The 12,403-nt window shown below is 56.7% G+C and overlaps 1 protein-coding gene across 1 annotated transcript; it reads left to right on the top strand.

Annotated features, from left to right (window-relative positions):
- The first annotated feature begins 812 nt into the window (after nucleotides 1-812).
- Nucleotides 813-11,969, top strand: LOC135406559 (ferrochelatase, mitochondrial). The gene is made up of 11 exons (XM_064640873.1): nucleotides 813-937; nucleotides 3,206-3,311; nucleotides 3,887-4,006; nucleotides 4,287-4,435; nucleotides 6,671-6,805; nucleotides 7,023-7,129; nucleotides 7,353-7,451; nucleotides 7,563-7,670; nucleotides 7,975-8,139; nucleotides 8,529-8,588; nucleotides 8,793-11,969. Exons 1-11 carry the CDS (start codon nucleotides 883-885, stop codon nucleotides 8,925-8,927), a joined length of 1,239 nt encoding a protein of 412 aa, XP_064496943.1. The 5' UTR covers nucleotides 813-882; the 3' UTR covers nucleotides 8,928-11,969.
- Nucleotides 11,970-12,403: the final 434 nt, after the last annotated feature.

Here is a 12,403-nt window from a genome sequence, read left to right as displayed (position 1 = left end):
CCCGGGCGACCTATTCCAGCGCCTGGATTTCTACCGGGAATGGAGCTCTGTGCTCCTGCACCAGCGCATCTGAGGGGGCTCAGCAGTCGAGCCCTCACCCCTCATGAGGCGCCCGCTGAGAAAACCCACAGGATTTATATATATATATTAAAAAAAAAATAAATTTAAATCGCGGGTTTTTTTGAACGTTCTGCAACTGAAGAGCGTTACTGTGCAAGCAGAGGATCGCGCGCCCTCGCTCCGTGGGAAGCACGGGGACTAAGGGGGGGAGCCGGGACAGGGCGGCACGAGAGACACGGGCCACGGCCACTGCCCGGGGCAGCCCCGGGACGGGCGGGGACAACCGGCATGGGGGGCTCGGGGCGGGGCTCGCCGTGCCGGGGCGGTGCTGGCGGTCCCAGGGGCGGTGTTGGCGGGGCCGGGGCGGTCCTGGGGCGGTGTTGGTGGTCCCGGGGGCGGTGTTGGCTGTACCGGGGCGGTCCCGGGGGCGGTGTTGGCCGTCCCGGGGCGGTGCCGGGGCGGTCCCGGGGGCGGTGTTGGCTGTACCGGGGCTGTACCGGGGCGGTCCCGGGGGCGGTGTTGGCTGTACCGGGGCGGTGCCGGGGGCGGTGTTAGCTGTACCGGGGCGGTGCCGGGGGCGGTGTTGGCCGTCCCGGGGCGGTGCCGGGGCGGTCCCGGGGGCGGTGTTGGCCGTCCCGGGGCGGTCCCGGGGGCGGTGTTGGCTGTACCGGGGCGGTCCCGGGGGCGGTGTTGGCTGTACCGGGGCGGTCCCAGGGCGGTCCCAGGGGCGGTGTTGGCGGTCCCGGGGCGGTCCCGGGGCGGTGTTGGCCGTCCCGAGGTGGTGTAAGGCGCGGGGCGGCGGCGGCGGCGCTGTCTGAGGGAATGCGCCCGGCCAAGATGGCCGCTGCTGCCGCCGCTGCCGCCGCGGGACGTCACCGTGAGTGCGGGGGCGCCGCCGCCATGGCGGAGCGGGGTCTGAGGGCGGCGGGGGCGCGAGGGCTCCCGGTCACCGCGGGGGGCGAGGGCGGGAGGGCGGCGGCGCCGCCGGCACCGCGTTACACAACGCCCGAGAGGCGCCTTTCGTAACGCTGACCCGCGCGGGGCCGGCGGGGCTGCGGCTGCCGCTGCCCCCAGGACTCTGGGGCCGCTCATTTACCGGGGCGGGCTGGGCAGGGCGGGGGTGGGTTTTCCGCTCAACGGGCGGAAGGCTGCGAGGGTTCTTTGTGTGAGAGCTGCGAGGCTCGGGGGTCTCTTTGCCGGAAGGCTGTGAGGCTTGGGGACCCCCTCACCCGCGGGTCCCTTCACCTGAGGGCTGCGAGGCTCCAGCGTCCCCTCACCCCCGGGTCCCCTCACCTGAGAGCTCCGAGGCTCGAGCGTCCCCTCACCTGAGAGCTCCGAGGCTCAGGGGTCCCCTCACCCCCGGGTCCCCTCACCTGAGAGCTCCGAGGCTCAGGGGTCCCCTCACCCCCGGGTCCCCTCACCTGAGAGCTCCGAGGCTCAGGGGTCCCCTTACCCCCGGGTCCCCTCACCTGAGGGCTGCGAGGCTCGAGCGTCCCATCACCCCCGGGTCCCCTCACCTGAGGGCTGCGAGGCTCGAGCGTCCCATCACCCCCGGGTCCCCTCACCTGAGAGCTCCGAGGCTCAGGGGTCCCCTCACCCCCGGGTCCCCTCACCTGAGAGCTCCGAGGCTCAGAGGTCCCCTCACCCCCGGCTCCCCTCACCTGAGAGCTTCGAGGCTCGAGCGTCCCCTCACCTACGGGGATCTCCTCACCTACGAGGTCTCCTCACCCCCGGGTCCCCTCACCTGAGAGCTTCGAGGCTCGAGCGTGCCCTCACCTACGGGGATCTCCTCACCTACGAGGTCTCCTCACCCCCGGGTCCCCTCACCTGAGGGCTGCGAGGCTCGAGCGTCTCCTCACCTGCGGGGTCCCCTCACCTGAGGGCTGAGGGGCACAGGGGTCCCCTCACCTACGGGGTCTCCCCACCTGAGGGGCGCAGGGGTCCCCTCAGCTACGGGGTCTCCCCACCTGAGGGCTGAGGGGCACAGGTGTCCCCTCACCTGCGGGGTCTCCCCACCTGAGGGCTGAGGGGCACAGGTGTCCCCTCACCTGCAGAGTCCCCTCACCTGTTTTTCTGTATTCACATTAATTTTTCCCCCTCCGCGGTATAACTGCCGAGGAGCCGCCCTCCCGTTTGAAAGCGCAGAGAGATCCATGAAACTTCTCTTTTTGTCGTTCCCTGTGATTTGCGCGTGGCGTCAGCGCCTCAAAAAGCAATAAACTAAGAATCGGGAGAGACGTGAATATTTGTGTTTGAAAAGAGCCTTTCAGGACTCAGCAGTGCTCGAATTGAAGTTCTTTAGTTTGCAGCCTTTTATATCAGCGCATTCACAGGCGCCCGCAGCTGCACGCTCGTAATCCCGAGTAAGCAGCTGGATTGTCATTGATTTCAGCGGGTTTTGAGGTCTGTTCAGGAGGTTATTAGGGATCTGTGAGCTGGAAGATGCTCTTCCCAGCGGGTGGGTCGGCTGCCGAGGAGCTCTGTGCTGCCGGGGCTCAATTGCTGCCGAGCTCCCGTGGTGTGACAGGGAGCTGTCGCACCGAACAATAGCCGGGGGTGCGGCACTGAACCGTTCTGTTCATCGTGAGCAATTCACGCTGTTGTTACACTGGAAAAATATCGTGTAATGACTGCGAGCTCCTGAGGAGAATGAAGTGTGCTTCTGAGGAGGCAGGCTGTGACCAGCTTGGAATCGTGTGGAATGGGTGGGAAGGAACCTTAAAGATAATCCAGCTGTGTTCAGCTCCGGGACCTCTGACATGGGAAGGATGTGGAGCTGCTGGAGAGAGTCCAGAGGAGGCCCTGGAGATGCTGCAAGGGCTGGAGCCCCTCTGCTCTGGAGCCAGGCTGGGAGAGCTGGGGGTGCTCACCTGGAGAAGGGAAGCTCCAGGGAGACCTGAGAGCCCCTTCCAGGGCCTAAAGGGGCTCTGAGAGAACTGGAGGGGGAGGTGGATGTGGGAAGACTTGTAAAACGCCGGGGTTTGGCTGATGCTGAAATCCAGACTTTCAGACGTTGTGATTTCTCACCTTCTTTGATCCCAGGCCCTGGAGCTCAAGGGAGCAGCCGCTCCGAGTGTGTCGGCGTGGCTGGGGGGGGTCAGCGCTGTGCTGGCCGGGCTCTCAGCGTGCCGTTCTCTCCCTGCAGTGGCGAGGAGCAGCCCCCCGCTGCGGGTGCCGGTGCGGTGGCAGGGCCGGGCGGCGGCCGCGGTGGTGACGGAGAGCGCCAAGCCCCGGGTGCAGCCCCAGGAGCGGTAGGTGTGCAGGACGGGTGGGCCCTGCTCCCCAGCCCTCTGGCTCCCCCTGATACCGAGCGGCTGTTCCTGCGGAGCCGGCTGCTCTGTGCGTGTGTGAGATTGTTTATCTGGCTGGCTGCACTCCCCCAGCGCTGTTCCTGCACAGCCTCCGAGGCCCTGGCCCACGACACGCCCGAGGCGGTGCAGGAGCAGTGGAAGAGCATTAATTATGGTTATTGTGGTTCTGGTTCCTGCTGCCTGGTTTGGTTGGAATCCACAGCTGAGACCATTCCTTAGACTCTGCTTTATAACCTCCCTTAGAGCCTGCAGGTGCCAGGCAGCTTCCTCAGTGTGTTTCCAGCTAAAGTCCCTGTTACAAAGTGGTTACTTTTTAAAAAAGCAAAGATCATGTAAATATTTGTCTCTGGCCATTGGTGCTGGTAGCTCATGTGTTTGTGGAAGCAGGAGGAGCCTCTGCATAAGAGCTGCCTTTGCAAAGGACAAATGTGGGAGGACAAGCTGGTTGTCTTGTCACAGTAACAAACATAAAAGCAGTAGGTCAGTGGGATGTGAACTATCTCTTGCTTCCCTAGGAAACCTAAAACTGGCATCTTGATGCTGAACATGGGAGGCCCGGAGCGGCTGGATGACGTCCACGACTTCCTCCTGCGCCTCTTCCTGGACAGGGACCTGATGACGATGCCGGCTCAAAAGTGAGGAGCGTTGGGATCTCCCGGGGCACAGGCAGCGTTGGCTGATTTACCCTCTGGGCAGAGCAGCGTTTCTGAGGCTGTCTCAGCCTGGGAGCAGCGAGAAGCGGCTCCCAGAAATAGCTGGGAGAAATGAGGAGAGAGGCGGTTCTCTCCTAATGCAGCTTGAGGCGTGGGAAGGGGGAGGGAATCAAACATCAAACCAACCACACGGTGCTGGGAAAGGGGAAGGGGTGGTGGTGTGGGCTCTGCTGTTAACTCGGGTACCTCTGGGCTGCTCCAGCAAGCTGGCCCCGTTCATCGCCAAGCGCCGCACGCCGAAGATCCAGGAGCAGTACAGCCGGATCGGCGGCGGCTCCCCCATCAAGAAGTGGACGGCGGTGCAGGGGGAAGGCATGGTGAAGCTGCTGGACAGCATGTCCCCTCACACTGGTACTGCTGGGTTCAAAGGGCGTGGGGTGGGTCTCAGTCCTGCTGGGAAATCGTGGCAGGGATGCTGCAGAAGGCTTGGAGAGAAAGGGGTTCAGTTCGTTGTGAAGTCATGACAGGGCTGAAGAGGAGGTCACTTGGAAGCAAAGACAAGGCTCTGTAGATGAGCAGTGCAGGGCCTGGCTCAGCGATAGCAGAGCCCCACCTGGGGCCCAGCAGGAGATAAGGCCAGGCAGTTTGGCTGGGGTGGAAGGAGATGCTTTCCTTGCAAGCCCTTCCTTCACCATGAGAAAACTTGAAAGGTGCAAACAATCCTCTCTCAGCATCACAGAATGCCTCTGAACTTCTCTCCCTCCCAGCAGGGACTTGTGTGTGAAGTGGGAACACTAAACATTTGTCGCAGGAGAACTGCTGGAGGAAGGAGAAGCCAAAGAGGGGAGAGAGCTCTCCATTCTCTTCAGCTCAGCAGCTTTGCCACATGTGGTGCTGCAAGTCCTCTGCTCCTTCCAGTTTCCCTGACCTTTGCTGATGTGCTGCTGGTGTGGCAGGGAATCCCCTCCACGTTTGACAATAGAGGTGGTTTCATTCCGAGCTGTTCTGTAGTTCTTTGTGGCCCCTGTGTCAGGCTTGGACAGAAAAGGTTAGAATAGGAGTTGGAAGACTGCTAAAAGGGTGTGGAAGGCAAAAAGTGACACTCTTGCAAGGCTGGAACCAAGTTCATTTCATCTGTTTCGTGTGTAACGTGTCGCTGGTGCCTTCATTCAGGTGCTGTTCAATCCCTTTTCCCACAGATGTGACTCCCCAGCTTCACTCCAGCTGTGGTCCCTGCAGGCACAACCAGAGGCCTGCTGTGGCACCCAGGGCAGGAGTGTTCTCAGAGCAGGAGCCCCTGCAGGGCCAGGCTTGCAGCACGTTCTGCAGATAAGGCTGGGAGGGTTTATCTGCTTCTCCCAGTGTCCCACTCCCACTTTTGTTTGGTGAGCAGTCACACCCACCTCTGGGCTCCTCTCAGGCCTGATAAGTCCTTTGGAGACTCCCTTTGAACAGTGGAATGTGCTGAGCACTGCCAACCACTGCCTTCAGTGTTCCTTCAGAACAGCTTGGAGCAGTTGGATGTGCTTCCAGGCTGAGCAGCTGGGAATATCCTGTGCTCACAGGCAGGGCTTTGGGAGCGCTGAGCCCCGTTAATCAGTAACTGGGTGCTGCAAAGGAACACTTTTAGGGTCATTCTGCCTTGACCTGCCAGAGTGTTACTTCCAGGTTGGCCATGATTTCCCCCAGAATGTTCTTTCCCGGGTTAAACTCCCGCTGTCCCTGCTGTGGTTAGTCAGGCTCTGGTCCTTAATGCCATTCCAAAATGTTAATGAGGTTACTGGCTCCCAGGGCTCCCCAGGTTGGGTTATTATTTGCTGCTGCTCCCAGCTGGGACCTCTCCTGCCTCCTGCAGAGAACTGGGGCTGACTAAACCTGTTTTCTGAATCCTGCATCAATGTGCGGAGCGCAGCCCAAGCACGGGACATCTGCTTCCTTCAGAGCCCTGCTAAATGTTGTTTCAGAGCCAGTGACCCAGAAACCACGAAAAAGAAACTTGGCTTTTGTTCTCCCGAGAACCTCTGTCCTCTGCTTAAGAAAACAAAACAGCAAACCTGCCCTCCCTCCCCCTAACCAAGCCGTGCTCCCAAAGCTGCCACCCGAAAGATTAGAGCTGGGAAACCTGCAGTGTCCTTGAAGAGCGTAATATTGCCTCCAAAATTAAGTGTTTAAGGGCAGGAAGGTTTCTGTGAACCTCCTCCAGGGGCAGAACGGAAGAACACGTGTCCCTGTTTCAGTGCCACTGCTCTCCTGCCCCAAACATTGTTTGGGGTCCTGGTCCTTGGGGGTTTGGTGCCACTGGGGCAGGGCAGGAGGGACTGTGGGAGGACATCCAAGTGTTCATTTAGTGACACTTTTTTTTACCAATGCGTCCTTGAAATCAGGACTTGCCCAGTGAAACATTCCAGGCTGGAAACCACACCTCTGCTAAAGTGGGGAAAAGCAGGAGGGTGATGTTCCAGCAGAAGCAAACCAGAGGTATAAATCACTTTTAAATTCTAATCACGGCGAAGCGAGGTGCCAGAGAAAGGTGGGTTTAGAAAAGCAGCCAGGAAATTATCAGCCAGTTTGTTGTACATTTTACACACGTGGCTGTGAGTTCTCACCCCTTCTGTGCCGTTCCTGTCCCTGTGCCCGGGCCGGCAGCGCCTCACAAGTACTACATCGGGTTCCGCTACGTGCACCCGCTGACCGAGGAGGCCATCGAGGAGATGGAGAAGGATGGCATCCAACGGGCCGTCGCCTTCACCCAGTACCCCCAGTACAGCTGCTCCACCACAGGTGAGCTGGGGGCAGGGCAGGGGCACACCCATGGCTGTGAACTGGGATAAATCAATAAAATGGTGACGTTGCGTGACCTTGGGTAGAGTCGTTCCCCTTTGAGACTCTCAGCTCTGATTCCTGGTTGCATTTTAAGATATCTTCCTGCCCTGCTGCCGAGCTGCTGCAATCTGCCAGGCCCTGGCTGAGCTGGTGTTCTCTGCTCTCTGTGTTCCAGGAAGCAGTTTAAATGCCATTTATCGCTACTACAACGAGAAGGGGGAGAAGCCGAAGATGAAGTGGAGCATTATCGACCGGTGGCCCACACACCCCCTCCTCATTCAGGTGTGCCTTTGAAGCCTTTGAGGTTTATATATTTTCTTTTAAAACATAGAAAAAAGTACTGGGGAGGAATAACAGGAAGGCTGGGTGGCATTCCCTGGATGAGCCACCCGAGCGCGGTGCGCGCTGAGGGGAATTTGGGGATTCTGCCTGTGTGGGTCACTGGGAGCAGTAGTGCCTCCCAAAGTTCCCAGCTCAGGTCTCTGCTCTCTGTTCCTCCGAGCAGTGCTTCGCTGATCACATCCAGAAGGAGCTGAACCTGTTCCCCCCGGACAAAAGGAAAGACGTGGTGATCCTCTTCTCGGCCCACTCGCTGCCCATGTCTGTGAGTGACCTGGGGCTCTCCTGCCCTGCCCAGCCCTGAGCTGTGCTGGCACAGCTGTGCCAGGCCAGTGTGTTCACTGGAGGAGAAAGGGCTGCTGTGTTTGTGTTGCAGGTGGTGAACCGGGGCGATCCGTATCCTCAAGAAGTGGGAGCCACAGTCCAGAGGGTCATGGAGAAGCTCAACTACTCCAACCCTTACAGGCTCGTGTGGCAGTCCAAGGTATGTGCTCGAGGAAGCTGAGGCAGGTGAAGCCTGGGCAGGGTTCTGCTGAGCTGCAAACAGTACACCTTTATTTACATCTTCATTTATTTTAACCACAGCCTTGCTCAGGCCAGCCCAGGTTCTGTTCCTTTGGGATTTAGTGGTGGAAGTGAGCAGCACAACCAAAAGCAGGGAAATACCAATAACTGTTTCTATCCTATCCATAATCTGGTCTGTGTGGTCCTGCCCAAGAACATGTGAGGGTGGTTTGCAAGAATGATTTCATGGGGTGTTTTTCTTTATTTCCCTGTTTTTGTTCCAGGTTGGACCAATGCCTTGGCTTGGTCCCCAGACAGACGAGACCATTAAAGGGCTGTGCCAACGAGGGAAGAAGAACATGTTGTTGGTCCCAATAGCATTTACAAGTGACCACATTGAGACCCTGTATGAGCTGGATATCGAGTATTCCCAGGTTTTAGCAAACGAGGTGAATGATTTGTGGGTTTGTACCTGTTTGGGCAGTGCTGCTCTGGAATTACCTCTCCTGGGTTGCAATTTGCTCTGTAGCTGCTTCTTGCAATATGATTCTAGGGCAAGCTTTATTTTTCTTGCAAATTGAAAATTAATCTGAACTGGCTTAACCACAAAACAGGTGGGAATTTGTCTTTCTAGATTTAACTCTTTAAGCTAAAAAGGAGTAAATGACTTTTTGGCAGCAAAGCGAAATGTTGCAGCACAGTTATTTTTGCTGCATTAAAAAAACACGGCACTGCACTTTATTCTGTCATTTTTGAGGCGACTTCTGAGTGAAGCAGGAAGGTTGTGAAGGGCCTGGCAGGTCTAACTTTTTTTTTTCCCTTTTCCCTTTTGATCCAGTGCGGAGTTGAGAACATCAGGAGAGCGGAGTCCCTCAACGGAAACCCGCTGTTCTCCAAGGTAGGAGCTTTGTGGCGGTGGCTGCAGAGGTTTGCAGCCGTGTGTTTCCCTGCAGTTTTGATGGAAATGCCACCCCTTGTACCTGTTCCAGCGGGGTGTTGTGCCATGTTTTGTGGGGTTTTTGTTAGGAGGGGGTGCACGGCTTGGTGCCCACGCTCCGGCGGGTCCGGGCGGGCTCCCCCTGAGTGCCCCCCTGCCCCGCAGGCCCTGGCAGACCTGGTGTGCTCCCACCTGCAGTCCAACGAGGTGTGCTCCCGCCAGCTGACCCTGTGCTGCCCGCTCTGCGTCAACCCCGTGTGCAGGGAGACCAAGGCCTTCTTCGCCAACCAGCCGCTGTGAGCCCGGCACGGCCCCGTCCCAGGGAACTGCCCCGACCAGGAAACGGCCCCAGGCAAGGGAGGAGACCCTGTTACACACTCGTGGTCTCTGTGAACCTCCCGTCACGGGCAACTCGCCTTTGGTTTCATTTTTCTGATGTTTTCTTTGTGTTGGAGAAGAGTTCGTAGGACGTAGGGAAAGGAGGGCATTTCTCCTGTCAGCTGTGAGGAGATCTCGTGGCACCCGACCCCGAGGGCGCTCAGCCGGAGCCCAGCACTGAGAAACCCCCACAGCTTTTCCAAGTTAGCTTCTCTTTCTATGCAGGGTGTATTTGTGTGCGGGTTGGTCACGGATGCAGTACCTTCAGCTTGCCAGGTCAAGTGTGCAGTTGTTTTGGGTTTGCTTAAGGTGCAAGTCTGACCAGCACAACCACCAGTTGTCTCTTCTGAGAGGGACTTTGGAAATCAAGTGACTTCTAATGCTTTTTAATAATGTGTGCATATATATATATATATTTTATTTTTTTTTTTAGGGCATAAAGATAAGGCTTTGTTTTGTTTGGTTTTCTCCTGCCAGAAACTTCCAGTGAAAGCTTAGCTGGGACAGTAGAATGCACAAAAATTGTTTACATTTTCTAGAGAAAACATTGTCATTATCTGCAGGAAAGCATCTGAAGAGCATAAATTGACAGGAATAAGCCTTGCTCGGGTGATACTGAAGAACATGTTCCATTGCAACTGCCTGTTTCAAATCCAGCAGGAGCGTGTATGGAAACATGTTAAGCAGAATGGCTTTTTAAATTATTGTTATTTTCATTAAAAAGGGCTTTCTCAGTTTGGCTAAGTCAGTTTAGGAAGTCAGGCTTGCTCTCCAGCAGGTTTATAGATCTCCTCTGTGCTTTCTACTGTGCCACAGCAGCTGTGGGTTTTGGGGGATACCTATGGAGTGCCATGGGTGGGATTGATCTGTTAAATGGAGATGAGGAGTGAGGAGTGATTCACATTTGTACACTGCAGGTGCCTGAGGGGGCAGCCCCAGGGTGCTCTGGGCCAGGAGGGGCTTTGCTGTCCCCCCTCAGCCCCCCAGGCTGGGCACAGGGACCTCCCCAGAGCTGTGACCCCCTTCTGTGGGACTGAGCCATACCTGTGGTCGTGCAGCTGGCACCTCCTTGGGGTTTACTTGATGTCCTTAGCACTGAAATGCTGCAGGCTGGCTCCTGGCAATCCCTGCTGGTGGCTGGGAAGCCACGCTGCTCGTCCAGGTTCCTCTGCTCAGGTAAAGGTGAGGCAGGGCCAGTTGGAACCTCTGCTCTTTGCAGAACGGTGTTTAAGGAGAGGAGAGGCCTCTCGTGGCCTGTCAGGGGTTTGTTTGGTCCTGTCCTGCTGGAAAACCTAAAGGCAGGATGCTAGAGGAGCAGGTGGATGTGTAGAGCAGCCCATGGGCCAAGTGCTGCCTGATCCCTCTGGAGAGCTGCCTGTCTCCACTGCCATAGCTGCTTCCCAGGGGAGACAGACTGAGATTCCTGCAGTGCCAGAGCCTCCTGCATCACTGCTGTCCCTCGCAGAACTAAGTCTTCCTTGCCCCTCCAAGCCTGTGCCTGTGGCAGTGGCAGGGAGCCAGAGGCATCTCTTCTCCCTCTCTTGCTCCATCCTTGCTCTCTGCTTGCTGCCTTGGCAGGAAAGAGGAGCACAAATGTCCAGCATGTCTGGGAACACTGGCCTTACGTCTCTCCTTGAACTTTCTCTGTTCCCCCTTCTCTGGGTGACACTTTGGGGGCAGTGGAAAACGATCTGGTTGATCAAACCTTCCTACTCCTGTTTCCTCCCAGCTGAAGGGGACGTGGACCTCGGGGTGGTCCAGGCTGCGACCAGCACATTTCCAAGTGTGGGGAGTGAGGGTTCCCTTCATATGAACCTTGTGGTACTATAAATCCAGACTGGCTTTCCGTTTCCGTGCTGGAGAGAGCGCTGAGAGTACAAGCTGGCACTGATTCTGAGGCATTATGTTTGTCCCCAGTAATAAGAGGTACTTAAAATTCACTTTGGACTGTTCTAACCGCACGGGGGATAATTACCCCGTGGCTGCTATTAGGCCATCATGTAGAAACCACTTAATTTTCCAGCTTTTAGCAGACGGGGCCTGTCTCCCGGAGCTGGTGGTACTGTTTGTGAGTTTTAACAGAGGTTTTTGAGGAGTCCCTCGTCTCTCACAGCCCGTGTCACTGGGTTGGGTGAGTGTCTGCCCCGAGGAGGGATGAATCCCATCTCTGCATGTGCCTTCCTCAGCCCCTTCCAGTGGTGTGTAGCTCCGGAGTTTGCAGCCCGTGAGTGTTCCCTGTGCCCCTCCTGCACGTTGTGAGACCTTTGGTGCTACTGGCTCCGGACCCAGAGCCCTTCCCACGCCTGCAGCACCTGGGAGACCCTGCTCCCTGGACACCAATCCAGTGGGATTGTCAGCAGTGGCACTCCTGCTTCCCACCAGCACTCCCAGCCAGCACTGTGGAGCTCTGGCCTCGGGATATCGACTGGGAATCAAGGAGTTAGGGACAGGAGTAGTGTCCTGAGGAGAGAAATGGGAAGTAAAGGGGATGTGGTTGTTCTCCTGATTTCGCTCCCTGTAGTTTGGCTTTTGTCTTTTCTTTGCTGAGTTGAAGTTTTTCTCCTTTGAGCTCCTCTCTCACGTCTCCCTCGGTCCTGGCTGCGCTTCAGAGGAGGTGGGAGCTTCCAAAAGGTGCTGTGACACTGAAAGGGGTGTGCAGGGTGTCTGAGCACAGCTGAGTTCAGAGGGGCCAGGCTTTTCCTAGGCACACCTAAAAGCTCCGTGTATTCTCCCTTTCCACTACCCCAGAGAGCTGGGAGTCACCATGAAGGGTAGGCTGCAAGTGAGAGCAGTTCCTTTGATTCTCTTAATGCCAGATGTGCACAGGTACTTGCTTTTAGCCCAACATATGCATTTCAGACTGACCAAGGACTTCCACTGATGTAACACAGCCCGTTTGGATAATCCTACTGTGTGTCGTTTGCCATAAGGATGGAATCTCAATTAAACTTTTTTTGGAAGAAATGACTGAGCCATGTGTCTTTCTGAGAGCCCTTTATGCTGGTGTTTAGGGTCCTCTCTGCACCCCTGAGTCAGGCTGGGGTGAGTTACACCCCCTAAAGAGGCTGGAGAAGACAGTGACTCCAAGGTTTGCCCTGGTTTGGGTCCCACCTGTGCTGGATAATTTATTCCGTGGTCTCTGGGCAGCTCCTTGCTGATGTTACAAATTAAGTGCTTGATTGATTATTTTCTAGAGCAGTGATTGGAGCTGTTGGATACTTAAGCTGATCCATTAGTGAGCTCTTGTTACCGAGTTGTGACAGGGAGAGAGCGGGGTGGATGGAGGCTGGGAAGGACGGAGGAGAGCAGCGATGGGCCTTCCTTCCTTTCCTCTGCAATTTCAGCCTTTTGTTTTACCTCTAAACAGGGATTTGGCTGTGTGAGCACGGCAGAGCTTT

This window comes from Pseudopipra pipra, chromosome Z, assembly GCF_036250125.1.
Source record: "Pseudopipra pipra isolate bDixPip1 chromosome Z, bDixPip1.hap1, whole genome shotgun sequence".
NCBI lineage: Eukaryota > Metazoa > Chordata > Aves > Passeriformes > Pipridae > Pseudopipra > Pseudopipra pipra.
This window is presented reverse-complemented; position numbering and strand designations above follow the sequence as displayed.